General features: G+C 57.1%; 2 protein-coding genes across 2 annotated transcripts in view; one reads left to right on the top strand and one right to left on the bottom strand.

Annotated features, from left to right (window-relative positions):
- Positions 1-1,082, top strand: part of SNORC (secondary ossification center associated regulator of chondrocyte maturation) — an 8,392-nt gene extending 7,310 nt beyond the window's left edge. Inside the window, exon 4 of the mRNA XM_040450659.1 lies at positions 27-1,082. Coding sequence (XP_040306593.1) covers positions 27-136 — 110 coding nt within the window. The 3' untranslated portion in view covers positions 137-1,082. The remainder of the gene's footprint in view (positions 1-26) is intronic.
- A 984-nt stretch (positions 1,083-2,066) lies between these two features.
- Positions 2,067-21,419, bottom strand: part of NGEF (neuronal guanine nucleotide exchange factor) — a 75,430-nt gene continuing 56,077 nt past the window's right edge. The window contains exons 4-13 of the mRNA XM_040450649.1: positions 14,107-14,267; positions 12,687-12,839; positions 11,150-11,279; positions 8,762-8,836; positions 6,683-6,772; positions 5,476-5,639; positions 5,067-5,222; positions 4,385-4,464; positions 3,560-3,664; positions 2,067-3,042 (exon numbers count right to left, since the gene is read on the bottom strand). Of these exons, the coding sequence (XP_040306583.1) occupies positions 2,852-3,042; positions 3,560-3,664; positions 4,385-4,464; positions 5,067-5,222; positions 5,476-5,639; positions 6,683-6,772; positions 8,762-8,836; positions 11,150-11,279; positions 12,687-12,839; positions 14,107-14,267 (1,305 nt within the window). The 3' untranslated portion in view covers positions 2,067-2,851. The remainder of the gene's footprint in view (positions 3,043-3,559; positions 3,665-4,384; positions 4,465-5,066; positions 5,223-5,475; positions 5,640-6,682; positions 6,773-8,761; positions 8,837-11,149; positions 11,280-12,686; positions 12,840-14,106; positions 14,268-21,419) is intronic.

The raw sequence follows: 21,419 nt of genomic DNA, 5'->3' as shown, positions 1-21,419 counted from the left end.
GACCTGCCGCCCTCCGTCCTCCGCAGGCTCGCTGGGGCCCGGCGCCATCGCGGCCATCGTCATCGCCGCCCTGCTGGCCACCTGCGTGGTGCTGGCGCTCGTGGTCGTCGCGCTGAGAAAGTTTTCCGCCTCCTGAAGCGAATAAAGGGGCCGCGCCCCCGCCGCGGCGCGACTCGGCTCTACCCTCGGTGGCGCCCCGGTGTCTCGAGTGTGTCCGCGCGTCCGCATGGGGGCGAGCGGGGCTGGCGACGACTCGCACCACGTGCGCGCGGGGCCGCCAGCAGGAACCGCGAGTGCTCGCGTAGGGGTCCCCCGCCCCCCAGCACAGCCCCGGTCCCCACACCCCCTCCCCGTCCCAGCCCCTGTCCCGAGAAGTGCCCGGGGCCCGCCCCCTGCGCTCCCGCTCAGACTCGAGCGTGGCCGCGGGCGCAGGAGAGGGGCTGAGCCGTCGGGGCTCCCAGCCCAAGGCTGGATTATTTTGGGGCCCGAGCTGGCCAGCCGGGCCCCATCTGCGGAGCTCCAGACCCGCCCCGCCAGCGTCCCCAGGACCCCCTCCGCCCCAGGGAGCCGCAGGAGCAACCCGGTTCCCAGACCGACCGCAGCCCCAGGCTGCCTCCCTCCTCCCAGCAGCTTGGCCCCGGACCTCAGTTCTTGGTCACGTCTTTTGTTTTCCCTGCTTCCTGGGAAACCTCGCTTTTATCATTTAGAAGGCGATTTAAAATAGAGGCTGAGCTGCTCGGAGCACAGCAGGGAAGAAGCCACAACTGCGTCCCTTTGGAGTGAAATAGAAGACTGGAGGCCCGGAGGAGGGGCCGTCTGCGCACCCGGGAGGGTTTGATAGCCAGGGCCCTGGGCGGCCTGTGCGTGGTGCCGGTGGTGGAAGGAAGCTGTTCGTCCTCTTCTTTCTCTGCTCTTTGTAGCAACTCTTTTGGCTTCACTGGCTTCCCTGAGCTCCAGACCACGCCTGCTCCAGCTAAGACCAGTGTCCTCCCCCTCCTGGATACTCCAGATGAGCACTCGCTCAAAACACATGAAGGGTTAAAAGTTTCTGCTTCTATTATAAAGGACTGTTGTAAAACCGAGCAGCTTTCATGCAGCGGTTTACATGACTTCATCGCACACAACCTCATAACCAAAGCCCTAGTCGGTACAGATGATCCGAATCAGCAGGCTTCAAAAAGATAAACTGGACAAGGGCCAGAACCGAGGGTCACTCCCTCCCCTTTGCCCCAAGGTCCCCGCCCCCAAGAGCAGCACAGGGCTCAGGAATGGCCCCTCTCCCCCTCTGCCCACTCTTGGGGGCCTTGAGTGGGGGTCTTCCCCCTGGGGGTGTAACAGAGGCCCGAGCATCAGTCCGTCACTGTTGAGCCAGAGTGTGGCACGTCTGCATGCTCAGAAATCCATCCAAGTGTCAGAGGGTCCGAGGTCTCAAGAACGCCAAGAGCCATGCTGTGGCCTGTGGGAAGAAGGCTACGAAGTCCCACTTGACTCAAATCCCGGGCTTCTAACGAAAGGCCTGTTCTGGCACGGAGCAGAGTGCATCCCGGCAGAAAGAGTGTGGTCCCAAGTAGGGCTGGGCAGGGTCAGATTCCAGGCCCGCCACACTCCGGGACAGAGCCAGGAGTGGGGCTGGGGTATCTGTGAGGGTTACCTGGGCTGGGGGAGGAGCTGCAGCCTTTGGGGGAACTTGCTAGCACCAAAAGCGGGAAGCAGTGCCCGAGGTATGAAGCCCCAGCCCCATGCCTGGTGTTAGACATCGTGTGGGACCACCACCCACTGATAGTCCCACCGTGTTTTCCAAACACGAGTTCTCGCTTCCACTGCGGCAGAAGGGTGTCCCCGACTCCCTCAAATTGCCTCTTCTGTTTCTGGAATCCTTCCATTGGTGGAGCCCCAAATCTCCTTCCATTCTGAGATCCTAACCCTGGCTGCTTTTCCTTATCCTGGAAGCCATCTCAACCCCTTTCTTCAGGACCTGCCTCCTCCATTAGCCTTGAAAGGAGTTCTTCTCTCCCTGCCCAGAACCAAACACCTCATTCCCGTGTGCAGCAAGGCAATAAAGAGTAGACCTTCACCTCCTTTATTTTATACATGATGCTTCTTTTAATGCAGCCAAAAATGATATTTGCTTTTCTCGGAACCAAAACCGATACAGGATGCAGTGACCAATTCATTCCTTACAACACCTGGGCTCCTGAAGGGGCCAGAAGACACAAGTTACATCCAGCTTGTCAGGGAGCCAGAGGTGGCGTGGGCCCTCGGCCAAGCTCTGGTAGGCCTGCTGTGAAGCAGGGCCTGGCCGTGCAGCCAGAGGCTGGCGGAGGCTTGGGGAGGGGAGGACAGAGGCATTTTTGGTCTCTTGGTCCTTTGAACTGGAGACCAAGGGCTGCTCAGCAAGCTCAGGCAAGGGCGGGCCATCTGCACGCACGCACGGAGGATTCCGATGGCTTCCAGGGGAGGGAAGGACACGTGCAGGCGGTCACGACAGTCCTTCCGCCCTGCCCTCAGCCAGGGACACTCCCGGTCTGGGGCTTCCTCCAGCGCCTGGGGAGGCGCCGATGCACCTCCGCCCCCTCTGAGAGACAAGAGGGACAGGTGGCATGATACTGTTGAAAACACACTTTCTCGTTTGCGAATGCAGCAGAGGAAGGACGTAGGCACCCCTTCTCCCGCTTGCAAGCAAGGGGGCCGAGACGCACGTGGCAGGGGGAGGGGCGGGGCGGGGGTGGCTCCCGCGCGAGGCGCTTGCCGTCCCCCAGAGCCCTCCACCATCTGTCGGGGGCTGCCTGCCCCGCGGCGCTGCTCCAGACCGCCCACGTCCTTCCCCCAGGCTGGCGACCGAGGCCGGGGGTCATTGCCGGTTTCGACTGCCCAGCTTCCTGCGGTCCCTATTCTGGCTGCGCTGAGGGTCGTCCATCTTGTGGACACGGAAACATTCTTTGAGGTTCTGGGACCGGATCTTGGGATTCAGGATCTCCTCGGTCATGGAGCTGGGGAACCAGCCTCTCTCCTGGTCATGCAGACGCTCGCCAAAGATCCACCCTGTGTAGAGAGGGGTCGGGGAGGGTAAGCAGCTCTTGTGGGGTGAGAGCGGAGGGCTGAGCCCCCAGCCCGGCCAGGGAGTCCGGCTGGCCCCTCCAGAGGACACCTGCTCGACGAACCCCTGCCGGAGACAGGGAGTTTGGGTCTGTCTCCCCATGAGCTGGGAGAGCACTGCCCTGACCCCCTCCTGGGGAACGTGGTCCTAGGGTGCCACGGGGTGTCCCAAATATATTGACTTCGGAACCCATTCCCGAGCCCTCAGCAACTGTCGGCTGCCCAACGTGAGGCCAGGAGACCCCAGGGACGCCCCCCAAAGGGAGAGGTACCTAAGCTGACCACCTGGTGTCTGGAATGCCACCATCACTCTGTTGGGCAGCCTGTCCCTGAGCCCTGGCCTCATGACATCTGCTTCTGCACATGGGGTGTAGACACCCCCACCTTATCCCTCAGGCTGGTGCAGAGTCCCGGGGGTGGGGGCGGCACGAGTGGGAGATGCACCCAGACCCCCAGCCCTCACCGTCTTCCGTCTTTTCCAGGATGTTCAGGATGTCGGCCAACTCCAGGGTCAGCTCATCTGGCTGCTGGGCCACATACGGGTGCACACACTGGACCTGAGGGCAGTCTGAGGGGAGGACGGGGAGGTGGCACGTCCTCGTCACCACGTCACCCGCCCTGCTCGGGACCCAGCAAACCCCGGACACCCCCCGTCGGTAGCAGGGCAGGCCTGCCTGTAACACAGCACCCGGAAAGGGTCTGTTTGAGGGAGAGGACAGTTTGGCTGCAGAGAAAACGTGACTAAGATAGCCAGGGGCTCTGGAGAAAAACAGTATATGGGTAAAGGGCTGGACGGGCTGGGAGGGGGTCTGATTTTGGACTTGAGAAGGCACTCCCCGGACCTGACGTGCTGGCCGCAGTTTGGGAGGCCCGGACTCGGCAAGCACAGGCAGGGCTAGGAGCTGCTCTGTGAGGCAGGTGCACAGGCACCCTTTTATATTTTATAAGGTTTTCAGAGAGCGGGCAACCCCAAAAAGATCACTGGCATTTGTCTTCTGGGTTCAGATTCCTTTCGTTTCCTGGTGGTACCTGTCACTTAAGACTCAGTGACTTGCCTCTTCACTAAGCACACAAACGTTTGCAAAGCTCAGGCAGCCCTATGTCCACCATCAGGGTACTAAGCTCGCAGCTCACACACAGGCCTTCTGGGCCGGGGAAGCTGAGCTGGCCTCTGGGGGCTGGTAAGCACTGCCCCACCAGGAATGTGGAGAATGCCTGCCCCTCACCTGCGCTCATCTGCCCTCGCCTGCCCCACCCAGCAGGCAGCCTCCTCCCTGAGGGCACTCACCCAGCAGCCGAGAAGTGAAGGAAACAAACTTGGTTCTCCGGTTGGGGGCCAGCGAGGTCATCCAACGTTTCATCTCACTCCTGGGACACAGAGGACGACTGCCGGAAACACAGAGCGACCGCCCTTCCTCCCCCCGGGGAGCTTGGTGCCCAAGCATCCCACGAGGCCACAGCAGGACAGCTCGGGGGCGGGGGGGGGGGGGCAGAATCCGGGCAGAGGCATGGGGGAGTCCTGGAGACTCTCCCCGACACACCTGAATGTCAGCTGGTGAGGGAGAGCCCTCCCGGACACCCCCAAAGGCACCCCGGAAACCACAAGCTCTCAGACATGTCGTTGTCCCCGTCCGGATGGTGGGAGCTGGACGGAGATGGGTGGGGTGGCCTGTGAGCTCTGGCGGGGACAAGCGCCGGGGTGATGAGATGGCCCCGGGGCTGTCCAGGGATGTGGTGCACTGGTCAGCCTGGCCCGAGGCTTCTACGTCTCATCAGAAAAGGCCCTTCCAGGGTCCAGGCCCCAGAGGGCACACACACGCACCCCCGACAGAAGCCCTGCCCTTGGGGCCTGGGCGGCCAGGGGGCCACGAAGCATGTGCCGAACCAGAGCCCTGGTCCGCCAGGGAAGGAGGCACGGAGGTGCCATGGGGCCGGGGCTGGGGCCGGGGCCGGCGGTGCTGGGCACTCACTGCGAGGTCGCCTTCAGCATGTAGGTGGCCTCCCGGTCGTCCGCATTCTCCAGCAGCCGCAGGATGAACACGTTGGCCAGCGTCTGGCCCTGGTCCTCCAGCTCCTCCACGCGGAGGAGGCCCCTCGGGGCCGAGTCAAACACTTGGTACTTGTCTCTGGGGACCGAGGGGGGCAGGGTTGAGGGTGCCAGCCCCCAGGAGGCCCCAGGGTCCCAGGGAACCACCCTGCCAGTCCTGCTGGCCCCACCATTTGGCCACGCCTCACCTCATTCTGGAAGCCCTGGATGTCAACACGGATCCCTCTCACCCCGAGACTTCCTCTTCCCACGGCCCCACCGTGGCCCCCAGGCCAGTTAAGCCTCATCCTCCGCTGCTCCTGCTCCGCAGCGGCAGCAACCTCACTGCTTACCCAGGAATCTGCCGGCAGATCACCAGCAGGTCGTTGAAGAGGAAGAGGTAAATTTCCCGGAAGAGTTTCTTGGTCCGCAGGGTTCGGGATGTCTTGGGGCCCGCCATCTGCCGCAGCTCGCCCTGCTTCAGCAGCCAGCGGGAGTGGGAGATGATGGGCACCGACTGGGTGGGTGGGGGGTGGCGTCAGAACAGCTGTGCCCCCCCCCCCCCCCCCTGTACTCCCCCGAGGTCCCCCTGGGCCTCGCTGGAGTCCTAACCCGAGGGACAGCTTGGGGGTGCTGCAATGGGGGGTTGAGGGGAAGGAGCAGTCCTGGGCAAATGTAGGAAGGGCAGCGTGTGTGTGTGTGTGTGTGTGTGTGTGTGTGTGTGCGCACGTGCACAAGGGTGCACGCTCCCATGGACACGTATGTGGCTGTGTATGTGTATCTGTGCCTGTGTGTAGCTGTGCATTTGTCTGTTGTGCATGTGTCTGTGTGTGCTTCTGTGTATATGTGCTTGTGTCTATGGGGACTTGTGTCTGTACCTGTGTGAGGGTCGTCGTTCCCTACCAGGCTCAGCCCGTGTGATGCGGAATCAGAAGGGGAGCCAAGGTCACAGGGGAGAGGAGAACTGGGTCCCCTGGGACAAGGAGGCCAGGTCTGCAGGTCCCCACTGCATGGCTCGGGGACGGGTTCCTGGCGGTGGTCAGCCCAGCAGGTGGAGATATGGCAGGAGCCCAGAAGGCCACGTCTGCGTCCTCACCTGGGGCTCACCTCCTAAACATGGCATGACCTCAGGGACCCTCAGTGTGTGCTCATGTGACCACGTCACCAGAAACCCAGGCCCCTGGGACCCTTGGGGCACACTAATGCCTGAAGCTTTACGTAAAGTTGGTGCAGATTGGTAACTGCTGTCAGATTTTCAGTTTCCCCCGATTTAAGAATCCTTGGAATGGTCCCTGTCACGTGCTTCATGTCAACTAACTGCTCCAGGTCACACGGACAAGAAATGAGAGCAGGTGGCTCCAGGGTCCTTGCACACCATCTCTCAGAAGGTAAGCGCAGGCCGATGTGATGGCCTGGTCACAGGGGGCTCTTAGGGCCAGCTAGGGGTGTCAAGAGACCTCAATGAAGGCGACACCGAACTGAGACCCAGGGGTGGCCCATCACTGAGTTCGACCAGGCCAGCCCGGCCGGGTGGGGACACACGGACGGGCACAGGTTCACCTTGATCTTAAACTCCATCTTCTTCTGGATGCCGATCATCTGCTCCGTGCGGCTCATTTTCCTGACACCCTCGTTGCATGCTTTTACCACCTGGCAGAGGAAGGGGGACACGTGAGGCCACCTGCAGCCAGCCGCTCCCCCGCCACTGCCTTTGGCCCGCTCAGGCCCCCGAGGGTGAGCAGACGCTGCCTGCAGCGCAGACTGGCTGGCCAGCACCTCCTGCAACAAAGGCCAGCGGGAGAGCCCGTCAGGCTGTGGCTGCGGCTCTCGGTTCTGGGGGAGAAAGTTAGCGTCTTGTCCCTGCTAGAAAGGACACTCCAGAGCACACATAAAATGATGCCTGACCTGTCACGTCACCTAAGAAAACAAAACAGCAAGGTGCCCATTCTCACCTGCCAGACTGGAAAAGTTAGACTGGTCACCTCCGGGTTCGCCGGGGTGTGGGGAGACAGGATCTGTCACACACTGTGGGACGGGGCAGGGGGAGGGGGTGCAGATTCCCCCCACCTTCCTGGGAGGCCACCCAGATACCAAGAAGCCTAATAAAACCACACTTCCTGGGATTTCCAGGGGCTCAGTCTGCAGAAACAGTATTCCACGATGGATCGCCAGTGTTTAGAATGGAGCCTGGCATCCAGCACGCTCCCGCTATGTGCCCAAAACGTTCCCTGCGCTGTTGTTTCAAACGAGAAAAACTGTCGTCAACCTAAGTGTCCACTGACTGGGATTGATTAACATTTATACGCACCTCACCCTGTACCACGAAATCATTAAAAATGGCAATAACTTTACATGCGCTGAAACGGAGAGCAAAGAAAGCCAGCTTCGAAACCACAATCCCTGTTTTGCAAAAATTAGTTGTGTGTGCAGGTGTCTGTTTGCAAGGGCAAGAACCCACATGTCAGCTGGGACATGTGGGACACCTGGTGACCTTACCACCTTCTGTGTACTCATGAGCACTTGCTGAATATTTTTTTTTTGTATCGAACATCATTTTTATACATTAGAAAAAAAATCCACCTTTATAAAGAAAAGGTAAACCGCGAAAAGCAAGTACAGCTTTTGTTAGAAGGGAAAGGAGATGGTGGCAGAGACCTTTAGAAACAGAGAGCGCTCTCCTGGTTCCCGGCATGCGGGACCCCTCACGGGCTGAGGTGGTCACTGGACTCACCGGTGGCCCAGTGGGTGCCGGGACGAACCCCCGACCCGATCAGGTGCGGGAGTTCCAGGGGAGGGCAGAGGGCCCTGAAAGATGCCGCCCGGGGCACTGACCCTCCCCGACCAGCCTGCCAGGTGGCCAACTGGTAAGGGACAAAAGGAGCGGCCGGGAGGAGACCCCTGTGAAATGGAGCCCTTGGGGCCCCAAGTGGCTTAGAACTGCCATCAGATGCCCGTGGAGGCCAGTTCTTTTACTGAGCTGCTGCCTCTGGGACAAGAAGTGGAAAGGACCACACGCTAGGCTCTTGTCCACTACAGTCGCTGGCACGACAGAGTGGCCCCGTGCCGCTTCCAAGAGCTGGCCTGCAGCTCCAGCAACACCAGGAGCCGAGCACACGAGCCAGCGCTGGGAGAGGGAAGGGAGGACCCGCGTGACCCGAGCGCTGGAGAATGGACATCGGGTGTCACTCCTCCGGCACAGCCCCGACTCTGCTGGCCACCCCAGGAGGAGCCGCTTCTCCGAGGACGAGGAACGGACGTGCTCTCCTCCCTCTCGGGCAGGGCCAGTGAGACAGGAGGGAGGGGAGCAGCGTGGGGAGAGGGAGAGGCGGGGGGAGAAGGCACAGGGCAGTGTCGGGGCACAAGAAGAGCCAGACCCAGCCTCCTCGCCTGTCACAGGAGGGAAGACCCCGGAGACAGGCAAGGACAAGCGTGGGGCTTGAACTCAGGACCCCGAGATCAAGAGTGGGGTGCTCGACCTGCCCGAGCCAGCCAGGTGCCCCTCAACGACTTTCTTTTGATATTAAAATGAATTTGCAGTTTCCAAAGACCCATCAACATAGGAGGAAGCAGGGCCAGAAGGTGGGTGTCCAGACAAGGACAACGGTTTGTTGGGAGAGAGAAAGAGAAAGCGGGGCTCACCATCTCCAGTTCTTTGTGGGCATCCAAGGCAGTGCACTCACGCTCAGATCTCTCTTCCACTCTCTTCAGAATGTTCTGAGCACGGGAAAATCTGCATTAATACGACCACCTGTGGCCTTTCCTCCCCTCCCCGCCCCCATGAGCAGCAGCACATCGAAGAGCCCGGCTGGCAGGAAAACCTATGACCGACCCACGTGCGGGCCCAGGACCGGGCATCCTGAATCCTGACCACGGCTGGCCCAGGACCGGGCATCCCCACCCACAGCCGGGCCCAGCTCTAAACTGATGACCCCAAGGCAGTCTCCCGAGAGGATTAACTATGGAGGCCAGGCTACATCCCAAGATCCCGTGGGGCTCACCAGGAGACCACAGCAAAGCAGGTGACCCCATGCTGGCGGGGTGGACCCAGCATTGGGGGAAAGGCATGCTCGGGATGGCCCTGTCCCCGCGGGAGCCCTATGCTCACGGTGGGCACCGGGGAGGGAGCCCTAGGCTCACGGTGGGCACCGGGGAGGGAGCCCTAGGCTCACGGTGGGCACCGGGGCCTTCCCCACCCTTTCCCCTGGGATCAAGTCACAAGAACCCCGAGGCTTTGTTAACTGTTCTTATTGATGAAAACGTCTCTTTTCCAACTGTTTGATTTTCTTGAGTTAACGTCTTGCTTACTTTCCCTCTGCCTTGAGCGTGCTTCCCAGGAACGCTTCCCTGATGGCTCCACCGGCCACCCCCTGGCCCCTCTGTTTCCTCGAGACCACAGCAAGATGGGTCTTGATCTTAGTTTTGTTGGTTTTCATCGTACAAAAATTAATTTTTTTATATATCCACACATGCTCTTTTCCTACAAAATCTCTTTTATTTCCTATAAAATTTCTTAATAATTTCTCCATTTTTGTTTCGGTTTTTCCAAGTGAAAAAAAAAATTTCACACGTAGCGCCCCCACTCACTGGTGTCCTGTGACTTGGGCTCGTACTCCTTCTCTGCCAGAGCTCTCTCCTGACATCCTGGGGGTGCAGGGGGCGCTTCCTCTGACATCCCATCTCTGTGGTCCTGGGCCTTGAGCCCTGGCCCCCTCCCCCTGCCGAGGGCTGTGACCTCCCCGCCTTACTACTGCCACCGTGGAGCTAGCCAGCTGCCCCAGGTCTTTGGCCTGCTGTCTGCCTGACCTCTGACCTCCCCTAACTGTGGCTCCTGGGTCATCGTCTCAGCCCGGGCCCCTAGAGCCACGGCCAGATCCACACCATCCCCTCCGTGTGACTGGTGGACTCCCAGCAGCCCAGGAGCATGTGCCAGGCACAGCGCGTCTCTGCCCTGCTGGAGACCCCCTTTCAGGAAGTGTCACCCCCTCCAGGCAGCCCTCCTGGTCTTCCTTCCTCACCACTGTTCCTTCTTGGCCACTGTGTCCCACAGCCGGGTCTGGGGACCCCTTTCTCTCCTTCCTGGCCGGTCTCCTTTCACTAAATGCCACCTCGATGCCCACAGGCCCTGCTCAGACTTCTCCCTAACTCTGAACTTGGAGATTTGACTGCTCAGTCACCACAAGCTCAGCTAGTCCACACTGAGTCCTGCTGTCTTCCCACCAGCTCCCCGCCTCGGGGAAGACTGCACCATCACGCCCACTGCTCAAGTTCACACTCTCTTCCCTCTGACCCCAAGTAGCAAGTAGGCGTCTCAATTCATCTCAATTCGGGTTTCCCTCCAACATCTCCCCTCTTCCCTCCCCCACTTCTCCCCCAGACTAAGCTTCTTTCTCCAGTGGCTTCCTAACCCCTTCTCCCATTTCCTTCCTGCTCTCCTGCCCATCACTCTGCACACAGGCAGCCTGTGTGCTCTCGCAGAGGCAGTTAGATCAGGGGACTCCCCGACATGCTGAAGAATGACCCCAGCGTCTTACCTGGTCCCTTAGGGCCCCAACTGGCCTCTCTCCCCATCTCTGCACTCACTCCCGTCAAGTTCCCTCAGTTCACCACTGGCCTTCCTGGCTGTGAACTTGGCTGCCCCAGAGCCTTTGTGCAAGCAGTTCCTTGGCACCTGAATGGCTCCTCCCTGTCAGCCAAGTCTCGGCTCCAATGCCACTCGTCTGTCTTTCTTGACCCCCTGAACTGGCACTGACCAGGCAGTCACCCCCTATCACGTCACCCTATTTCACCGTCCTTCCAGCCACGACCACTTCCCAGTTGTGCGGGCTTGTCTGTCTCTCCCCCAGATTGTGGGGACAGGGGAACAGGGGCTGAGTCCCCACTGCTCAGCACACAGTAGGAGCTTCACGAGGATTTGTGGAACAAGTGAACTTCCCAGAAAGCTAGCAGGGACCTGGGATGACCACAGGAAGCCCTCTGCAGCAGGAGAAGCCTGGGCAAGTCCAGTCCCTGGGTCGGGGAGGCCAGTACCTGCACCAACAGCTTGAGGCGCGTGATCCTCTGGAAAGGCAGGATGAGGAAGGAGGACAAGGGCAGCCCCCTGCACTTGGGGTCCAGCTCCAGCTGCGCAATCAGCTCCCGAAAGGCCGCCTTCTCCTGGCTGGGGACACAGACACGAGAGTCGGTCTCCGGCTCGCAGGAGGCGTGAATCAGAAGAGCATGGGGGGCCTCGTAGGAGCCGGACGGCCCACGGGCACAGGATACGTGTTGATGTCTTTCCTTCTTTCCTTTTCACGGAAAAGAAACTGTTCGTGTACAAGTCAAATAACAACAGGGGCTTCACATGCCTGGCCCCTGAAAACTTAGCAAAGTGTGCTGTGTGTGGGAAGGCAAGGATTCCTCGTGTGGCCAAGTCTGTGACTCAGACGCACAAGTTGGTGGTTTACCCTGCAGGGAACCGTGGCGAGGTGAACCCACGTAGTGACGGGGACAGCGGCGGGCTGGGGGCGGCTGCCAGAGGAAAGCTGTGCTGTTCCTTCCAGCAGAGATGGCCTGTGTGCAGGTGGCTCAGCGGGGGGGTGGGGGGCGCGAGGGGCGACAAGGGCTCCGGGGACCTGCAGGGCCGCTCTGCCTCTTTCTCAGGTACACGGGGTGCACACCAGCACACCCTCAGCACGGCAACGCCTACGTCCTGTTCCCCTGTATGCTCGTCTCCCCCAGGTTTGTCCTCAAAACGGGCATCCTGATTCCCTCAAGTCCCAATTTTCAACCCCCAAATGTAAAACCTCCAAACCCCCGAATGCTCAAGTTTTAAAACATCCACAGTTAGCCACAAGACTTGACAGCAAGGCCCAGGGCAGCGTAACGTTCGGATGTTACTTCTCAGAGAGACCTTCCGTGCTCCTGAGTCCAGGTAGGGACACATCACTGGTGACGGTCACTGACACGTGGCGCAGAAGTGTGGACACTTCAGAAGAGGCTAGTTGACTGAGAAGTTATCTCATCAATGGAAACCCCAGGCGAGTTTACAAGGGGGCAGATCAGGGACGCCTGGGGGGCTCAGCCGGTTCAGCATCTGACTTCAGCTCAGGTCACGATCTCACGGTTCATGAGTTCGAGTCCCGCATCGGGTGAGCTCGTGCCCTACTTGTCTCCCATTCTCTCTGCCCCTTGCTAACTTGTGACCTCTCTCTCTCAAAAAAAGAAAAAAAAATTAAAAAAAAAAACAATTGGGCAGATTAGTAATGAACTCACCACCAAAGACTTCCTCCTGCCCCGTCCTTGCCTTTGTCTCTGGTTCAAACCATTTTCCTGACCTCTTGGGCCCCAAGGGGGCCTCTGGGCCTCAGACCCTCTTCTCTAAACCTCACAGAACTCAGCCCAGCCATTCTGGACACAGGCCCAGTGGGTGCCACGGCTGACTGTCTTGGGGTCGACATTTCTCTAGTGACCCCGAAACCCCCGGCACGTGCCAGGCTTGGGCACCATCCCGGGAAAGCAGAGGTCCAAGGACTGAGCGCGGTGGCACCATGGGAGGAGCCACGGCCCCACTGCCGGGCGCACTCACAGCAGCTGCTTGTAGGTCCTCTCCTGGTAGGTCTGGTTGCTGACGTAGGTGATGTAGACTGAGAAGTGGTTGGCCGCGTAATGGTACACGATGTCGCACACGTCCGAGATGACGATGTTCTCCTCCATCCGGCGCTCTAGCTCCAAGAGAAACCTGCAGGGGGCAGTGGCTGGGGTTAAGGGCGCCTGGACGGCGACACTCAGGACAGACACGTCTCCACCACCGGGCCTGGCTCCGACAAACCAACAAACGCGACGGGCCGCGATCCCTGCGCCGACGGCATGTTCGGTCACATCGAGGAATTCTACGTTCAGTGTTTTTAGGTGCGTACCAGCACTAGGGCTATTTTTTAAAGAGACAGCAAGAGACTTTATGTTTTGCATACGTATCGATGTGTTCACGGATGAGGTGACCACAGGGATTTGCTTCAGAAGGATCCTGTGGGTGGTGGGGAGGCGTGGGGTGGGGACGCAGGCAAACCTAGATGCTGGGCTAGGGGTGGGCTCGTTATACTGGCGTGTCTACTTCTGCATGATTGGAATTTCCCACGGTAAAACGGAAGTCAGTACATATGTAAAAAGACACCCCTTTCCCAACGGGGTCAGGGGGCAAAGGCCAAGAAGTCTCTCGGCAACCATGTGCCCAAGCCCACTGGGTGGGGCTGCCCCCGGGAGGTGGGTGTCAGTGCGGAGGGGGGACCCACCCAGGGGCCCACAGGGGGCCAGCAGCGCCCGGGGCGCCCCAGGGGGTGGAGGAGCCCCTCCTGCCACACCTTGGCTTCACGTCTGCACGTGCACGGTTGGACCAGCTCATCCAGAAGCCGAGTTTTGTGCTTTGGGCTGCAGGCTCCGTGGCCTCCAGAGAAAATGGTCACTGGATCCTCTACCCTAACGGTACGACTAGCATGCTTTTCTTTTTGGCAAGAACCGATTAGTGCTTGTTTATTCCTCCTCCAGTTAAGTTCCTCCCACCCTTCAAATAGGCAAAACGTAAGCACAGTTCCAAAAATTACTGGAAATGCCATCTAACTGGGGAGAGAAAGCCTAAGTCCAGGGCCAGGCTCTGCGCTGGCTCTCAGAGGGCCCCGGGGCCCCACGAGCCAGGGTTTCCAGAGTCAGGATGAAGACCAGCTCACACGGACACCCCCGGACCTGGTCAGGACACCCGCCGCAGACCTGCCTGACTGTGGGGGCTCAGGGACACTTGTGCTGACGGGCAGGCCCGTTCAGGGGGACGTGACCTGCCGTGGCACCGTTCAGGTGGCAGAGGGCTGGGTTTACGTATTCATTTATATCTTACTATAGGTCATCCCAAACACACACGAGCAGAGAAGCCAGGGCACCACAGGTTTCAGCCGGGCCCTGGCTGAGGAGAAGGTTCCGGAAGCCAGGCCCCACAAGGACCCGAGCCGGTGGCTCACCGCTCACTGACGGCCATGACGTCCAGGACGTTGGAGAAGAGGATGTGCGCCTCAGACGGGTGCAGGGTCTTCTTCAGACGCTCATTCTCCATGAAGTGAGACACGAGCAGGCTCAGGCTTTTGTAGTACGAGGCCTCAGAAGTGACCAGCTCGAACATGGCCTGCGTCGGGGCAAACACGGAGGAGGAGAGCCGGTGGTCACGTCCCGGGCCTCACCTCGCAGGAGGGCGTCTACCCCGCTCCCAGTGAGACGCAGGCCTGTGTGCACGAGGTCGCGGGGAGCAAGGACTTCCGCACGCCGACGGCCAACGCGCCTCTGCCTAAAAGACAGACACCACGCGCTCCTGGCTCGCGACACTGGAGCCGGAGACCGCCTGACGCCCGAAACACAGAGCACGCGCGAACCCAAGAGGTCAGCCGTGCCCCGCAGCCCCAGCAGCCGCGACGGGTGGCTCGGACGGTCTCCAGGTGCCGAGTGGGTGTGAAATTCGGTATAGAGGGACGCCCACCTTGACACGCCCCCGAGGATGGCTGGAAGGCCACAACTGTCAACCACAGGTATCAGCAGGGGGTGCAACGTTTACCTGTATCTTTTCACCCTTTAACTTGTCTGAAAACTGAAAAGTGAGCATCTATGATTTCCTTCGTGGCTTAATTTTAAAATGTAATCGATAAAGCAATTTTCATTTTGAAAAAGAGAAATAAATCCAGAATCTAATGAACTTTTGGGAGGCACCCCTATTCTGTACCGTGACTGTCATCTGATCACCGAGCCCACGCACACAACAACAGAGTCCAAGGGCCATCCTCCGCGGCATGGGGCTTCTGTGTGGCGAGGGCGCTCGGATGTCAGCTCAGCTTCCTCCCTTGCTCACAAGCAAGGCACCCACCTTCCTGAGACCGCCCTGGGGTCATCCTCACCTTCCGCGGTTCCCTGACCGAGGACGGGTTCAGATTCCACAATAGCTGCCCAGAGGGACCGAGTAGTGGGGTCCCCACTCCCGAACTGTGTTCACATTCTAAGCTCTGGCAACCTATGAATGTGAACTTGTTTGGGAAAAAATCCTTTGCAGATGCAAGTTAAGGATATTAAGGACACAGAGGTGCCTGGGTGGCTCAGTTGGTTAAGCGTCTGGCTTCGGCTCCCAGTTTATGAGTTCGAGCCCCATGTCAGGCTCTGTGCTGACAGCTCGGAGCCTGGAGCCCGCTTCAGATTCTGTGACTCCCTCTCTCTCTCTGCCCCTCCCCCGCTCAAACTCTGTGTGTCTCTCTCTCAAATAAATGTTAAAAAAAAAATTTTTTTTTTAAAAAGGATATCAAGGATATCACCCTGGGCTGAGAGTCTAAACCCAATGGTGGGTCTCTTTATAAGAGAGATATTTGACACACGAGGGACATGGGACACAGAGACAAAGCAGGGACGTGAAGCCAAGGCAGGGATGGGGTGACGCAGCAGCCAGTAGGGGCAGACGGATTCCTGGAGTCCGCAGAGGCAACAAGGCCCGAGGACACCGTGAGTTCAGGTTTCTGGTCCCCCAGCTGGGTACGAACAAACCCTGACAAGCCACCTAGTCAGTGCTAATTTCTTGTAACAGCCCCAGGAAGCTATCACAGGTGCACAGAGGAGGGACGGGGAGCAGGAGAGGGATGAGCAGGAGAGGTCAGTGCCCCAGGCACCCCACATCTCACTGTAGCCTCCCCTCCGTCCAGAACCCTGGTCCGGGGCCGGAGGCTCTGGCTGTGAAAGCTGGAGCTCCAGGGCTCGGGAAGGACAGGTGGAAGGAGACAGGGAGGGACCAGCGTTCGTTCCAAATCCTCCCGGGTCCCCTGGGAAAGGGCACCCAGAAGCTGCCGTTTCTCCAAAAGGAACCAGCAGACACAGGGGTGGGGTGATGCCCCCACAGTTACCGCTGGACGGCTGAGGAGCTGAGACTTGACCCCGGGGTTTTCCGAGCGCCGGGCTCCCCCTCTACGCCGCCGCAGGCAGAGCAGGGGGCAAAATAAGCGACGTGTTTGTGATCTGGGGGACACTCGATGGCATAAACCTGCCCAGCAACAGTGAGAAAGTCCACAGCGAAGCCCCTCAGGGGACGCCCACCCATCAGAGCCTGGGCCACCGCAGAAGAGAGCCCACCTGGTGCCCTAGTGCCTGCGGCTGACAGGAGACAAGCTGGTGGCCTCTCTGGAGGCATCCCTGAGTCCCGGTGGCCTGGTCTCCTTAGAGGACGGAGCCACAGAAAGCACAACCCACCGGCCTCGCCAGCGGCCCCAGCACTGAATGACTGTCAACGGCCACCCAGGCCCCACTAACAAGGGCGCCATCAGGACCACGGGAAGCTTCTCGCTCAGGGGTGAAGTCAAACCTCTTTCCTGCTGCTAAATTTAAGTTTCCTGAGAAAACGTCAAGCCGTCGCAGCTTGCAAGTGCTAAGCAAATATAACTAACTCCCCACCCCCCCACCCCCCACCCCCAACTGACACAGGGGTGTTGCAGACAGGGAAGAAACGCCAGCCCTCACACAGCACTGTGAGCACGTAACCCATGGACCCTTTGGTTCAGACCCCACGGTCCCGGCTCCGTGTCCCACAACGTGCCTGCCAGAGGGGGTGACGGCCACCTTGTTCTGCTGAAGGCCGGGCTCTGTGCTCCGATGCTCAGCCCCCGTGCACCCCACACACCCCGAAGATGAGCCGGAGGCCCGAGGGCCCGAGACCACCCCGGCCACTCGGGTGAGCTGTCCACGCACGATCACACGCTCCCTGTCTCCTCTGCGGGTGTGGCCGAAGCCAGGGAAAGGAAAGGGGCAGCCAGGCCCTTCCATCAGAGGCAGAGTCCTTTCGTGCCGGCGAAGCCACTCCGGGTAGACACGCTTCCACACCCTGTCAGACCGGTCCCCCGTGAGCCGGCTGGAATGGCACAAAGCTTCCCTCACTTCTGCCACTGGCACCGTAACTCACAGCCCACAGACATTAAGCTGGACAGAAGTGATTCCCAAAAGGCCCTGAGGAAGGAAAAAGCCCTTCCGAGTGTTTCTTTCTTCCCAGGATGAGGACGAAGTCAGATTCCAGAGCCCACGCCTCCACCCACTGCAGTGAGGTCTGGTCCACGTGGGAAGCTCAAGGAGGGACGAGACGGAGCAAGTTCCCAGGGCCTCGGCCGTCGCATGGCATGGCGACAACTGCCTCGTGGTGTTGCTACGGGCCTGGGCGTCACGCATGAAATTTGAGCTCGTCTGCAGCCTCTGGGGGCCCTGGTGCGCCCCCCACACCACCGGCAAAAGCCCACCCGTCACCAGCCCCAATTATGGTTTCCCCAGATGACCTGGTTAATAAGGTAATTTGTGAAAAAGTTTACACTAAAGTAGGTGGAAACATAAAAACCTCCATTCTTGAAAAGATGTGCAGCCTCACTCACAGTAAGAGAAATGCAAATCAAAACCACAACGAGGTATCATTTATGGTCCAGCACCGCGGTCAGGACAAAACGACTAGATGACGGAGACCGGTGATGCCGAAGCAGGACCCGCCCACCTGAGCGTGAAGGCCATTGGGCAATATCTTCCCCAAACTTACAAAACAGGTAACGTTTAACTCAATGGTTCCACCTGGCAATTCCCACAGCAACCCAATGCGTGGCTCTCAGTCTTAAATAACGCAGCGCCGAATGTCCTCGATCCACAACGTTTCTAATGGCAAATGTCCACTGATGGGGGACGGGTAAAATAAATTATAGAACATCATAAACACTGGAGGCCCATAATGCTAACAACAAGAACAAAAAGAATGGGGTGCTCCATTTGGGCTGATATAGAAAGACTTTCAAAACATTTTGCCATAAAACAACAACAGGGGCGCCTGGGTGGCTCAGTCGGTTAAGCGTCCGACTTCGGCTCAGGTCACGATCTCGCGGTCCGTGAGTTCGAGCCCCGCGTCAGGCTCTGGGCTGATGGCTCAGAGCCTGGAGCCTGCTTCCGATTCTGTGTCTCCCTCTCTCTCTGCCCCTCCCCCGTTCATGCTCTGTCTCTGTCTCAAAAATAAAAAAAAAATTAAAAACAACAACAACAACAACAACAAAAAACCACAGCATTAACAAGGTAGTAACAGTTCTCCATTTGGGCGACACACATATGCGGGCCCTGAGGGCCAGGCAGGAAACATACGGTTTTCACTTTTTGCACTTTAGATCAGGTACATAAATTACTTATCCAAAAGATTCCTTTTAAAAATGACAAATGCTAACTTCGCTTCGTTAAAATAGTTCCAGGTATTTGTTATAGAACAGGAGACAACTGATGTTCTGTCTGGTGGATATTGTCCGGCTTAGGCCACAGGGCAAAATTCCCTGCCCCATCCCGACTAGAGACTAATCCGCTGCATTGTTAAGGTTTTTCCTGAGGGGACAAATATGTGATTCAACAAGGGTTGGTGAGCAAAGTAACAATCACGATTTAATTTCTTGATAGAAGGATACCATATTAAAAACCCACAATTTCCTTCTAAAAGGGATAGTTTTCTTTTGGAAAAACGAAACAAACATGTAAGTTCTAAGTTGTGCAAACAGAAAAAACCTCCCCAGCGTTGCAGGCTGAGCAGACTCAGGTTGAGTGATACCAGAGCTGGACAGATGCCCCAGAAGGCCCACACAGGACGGCCACTGGGTCCCCTCCCTGCTTGTCCTGGGCTGGATGTAGCTGGAAGTTCTGTCTGCACACGTTGGGGCTGTCCGGCTGCCAGTCAGCACCAGTCTGGGCAGGCGGTCCTCTGGGAGTGTATGTGTGACCCCGTTTCCCTGGAGATACTCAAAATATCATTTCCCGCTTTTTTTCAGGCTGTGCACACCCAGCTCACCAAGACTGAGGACCAGGGCAACTCTGTCTTTTTCTATCTCTTTGCCGAGCCAGGTTACTGGCCCTCGCCGGGGACACAAGCCACACCAGCCGCAGGAGTGACCACTCCCAGTGCATGCTGGGGACGGACAGCCCCTCCAGGTTCTTCTGGTGGGTCAGGCCTGGTGAGAGTCAAGTGCTGTCTGATGTTTCCTCCTGCTAGTGACTGTCCCCACTGCTCCCCAGTCCTGGTCCCTCCTCCTTGCTGTTTGCTCCCTTTCAGGACAATTCCGTGTTCCATGGCTTTCCGGGGAAGCCCCTGCCCTCCCCCTGTTGAACACCTTACCCTCTCTACAGCTGCCCCTCCTAACCTTGTCACTTGAATGTACGACTGATTATTTTCTCAGACCGTTGTGTTCTCAAACAGGAACTCCCAGACCTCTCCAAGGAGGACAGTGGGAACCAAGAGCTTCAGAATCAGTTTAAAAACCAAAAAACAAAACCAAGAAAATCCTACCCGACACCTAGGATGGGGTTTTCCAATTTCAGCTACCTACTTACTTAGAAAGGCAGGGAAACGCACAGTTTTACTCTTAAATCCTGGCTTTTCGATGACTGATTAAGACTCGGGCCTGCCAAAAGGCCATCGTTCGGGGAATTTTCTGTGTGTGAACAGTAGTTCACTGCAACCTGCTGCTTGTGTAGCTTGAGGAGGAAAAGACGTTCCAACAACAGATGGGGCTGGCGGTACAAGTTGCCCGACTTGCTCTGATAAACGAGGAGCTCTGATGCAGAAGTCACCGGTTTGGAACAAAAAATCTGAAGGTCTCCCTGTGGTGTCCCTTGCCACGTTTTAACAAAATAGAAACTCACATTCAGCTTTTTAAAATAAACATGCAGGGCGCCTGGGTGGCTCAGTCGGTTAAGCATCCGACTTCGGCTCAGGTCAGGATCTTACAGTTTGTGAGTTCAAGCCCCGCATCGGGCTCTGTGGTGACCGCTCAGAGCCTGAAGCTGCTTCGGATTCTGTGTCTCCCTCTCTCTCTGCCCCTCCCCTACTCATGCTCTGTGTCTGTCTCTCAGTAATAAATAAACGTTAAAAAATTTTTTTAAATAAATGTGAAAAGTCAGACAGACCATAAAGACTCAGAGCAAGACACACAGAAGCCTGCGTGCCCACGTTATTTGCTACTGCGCGGGACTATATTTACGGTGAGCTCGTCCTAGTTGTTTACAGATCTTTATCGGATCCATAGAAAATGACAAACATGAAATGTATTAAATATCTTTATTTCCTATGCCAATTCTACTATAGATGTCATGTTCCACCATGATTTTTTTTTATTTAAAATATTTTTTTAATGTCTATTTATTTATTTTGAGAGAGAGTGAGCAGGTGTGCGGCACAAGTGGGGGAGGGGCAGAGAGAGGGAGGGAGAGAGAATCCCAAGTAGGCTCCACGCCAAATGCAGGGCTCAGTCTCACAACCATGAGATCACAACCTGAGCTGCTATCAACAGAGATGCTTAACAGACCAAGCCATCCAGGTGCCTATGCGGCCTTTTAAAATTTTCTAATGTGTCGTAAATTCTAGTTCATTCGTTTTTTTCCTTTTTTAAAATGTTTATTTATTTTTGAGAGAGAGAGACAGAGCATGAGTGGAGGAGGGGCAGAGAGAGAGGGAGACACAGAATCCGAAGCAGACTCCAGGCTCTGAGCTGTCAGCACAGAGCCCGACGCAGGTCTCAAACTCATGAACCACGAGATCATGACCTGAGCTGAAGTCAGATGCTTTACTGACTGAGCCACCCAGGCGCCCACGTTCGTTCTTTTAAAACACGTTTTTTACATGTTTTGCCTTTGTATGCTCTCTTACTAGATAATTCCCCCATGATTGGGCATTTCGGGTTCTTACCCCCATTCTTCCCCTAGTTTTTGCTGGAATGAACATCCTAACAAATATTTGTGCACGTTTCTGATTATTTTTCAAGATGAGTTTCTAGGAATAGTAACACTAGACAGTGTACAAACATACTCTTGTAGGGGGTTGGTACAAATATTGGTATACTCTCCCTATCAGCTGGGTCTGAGAGTCCTCATTTAAAAATCTCCCCAACACCAGGTTTTAAATATCTTTAAAAGTCTCTGCCATTTGCAAGGCCTATACTTCAATGCTGCTTTAATTTGGACCTCGTTGATTAAACCAGTGACTTTTTTTTTTTCCTCCTTTTTTTAATCACTGGCCGCTTGGCAGTTTTCCTGAGAATTGTTTTATCCATTTTCCTTTGGGATACTCATTTTTTTCTTTTCTTTCTTTTTTTTTTTTTTAAATTTTTTTTTTCAACATTTATTTATTTTTGGGACAGAGAGAGACAGAGCATGAACGGGGGAGGGGCAGAGAGAGAGGGAGACACAGAATCGGAAACCGGCTCCAGGCTCCGAGCCATCAGCCCAGAGCCTGACGCGGGGCTCGAACTCACGGACCGTG

The sequence above is a fragment of the Herpailurus yagouaroundi genome, unplaced genomic scaffold (assembly GCF_014898765.1).
Source record: "Herpailurus yagouaroundi ecotype Mexico unplaced genomic scaffold, PumYag 202, whole genome shotgun sequence".
Classification (NCBI taxonomy): Eukaryota; Metazoa; Chordata; class Mammalia; order Carnivora; family Felidae; genus Herpailurus; species Herpailurus yagouaroundi.
This window is presented reverse-complemented; position numbering and strand designations above follow the sequence as displayed.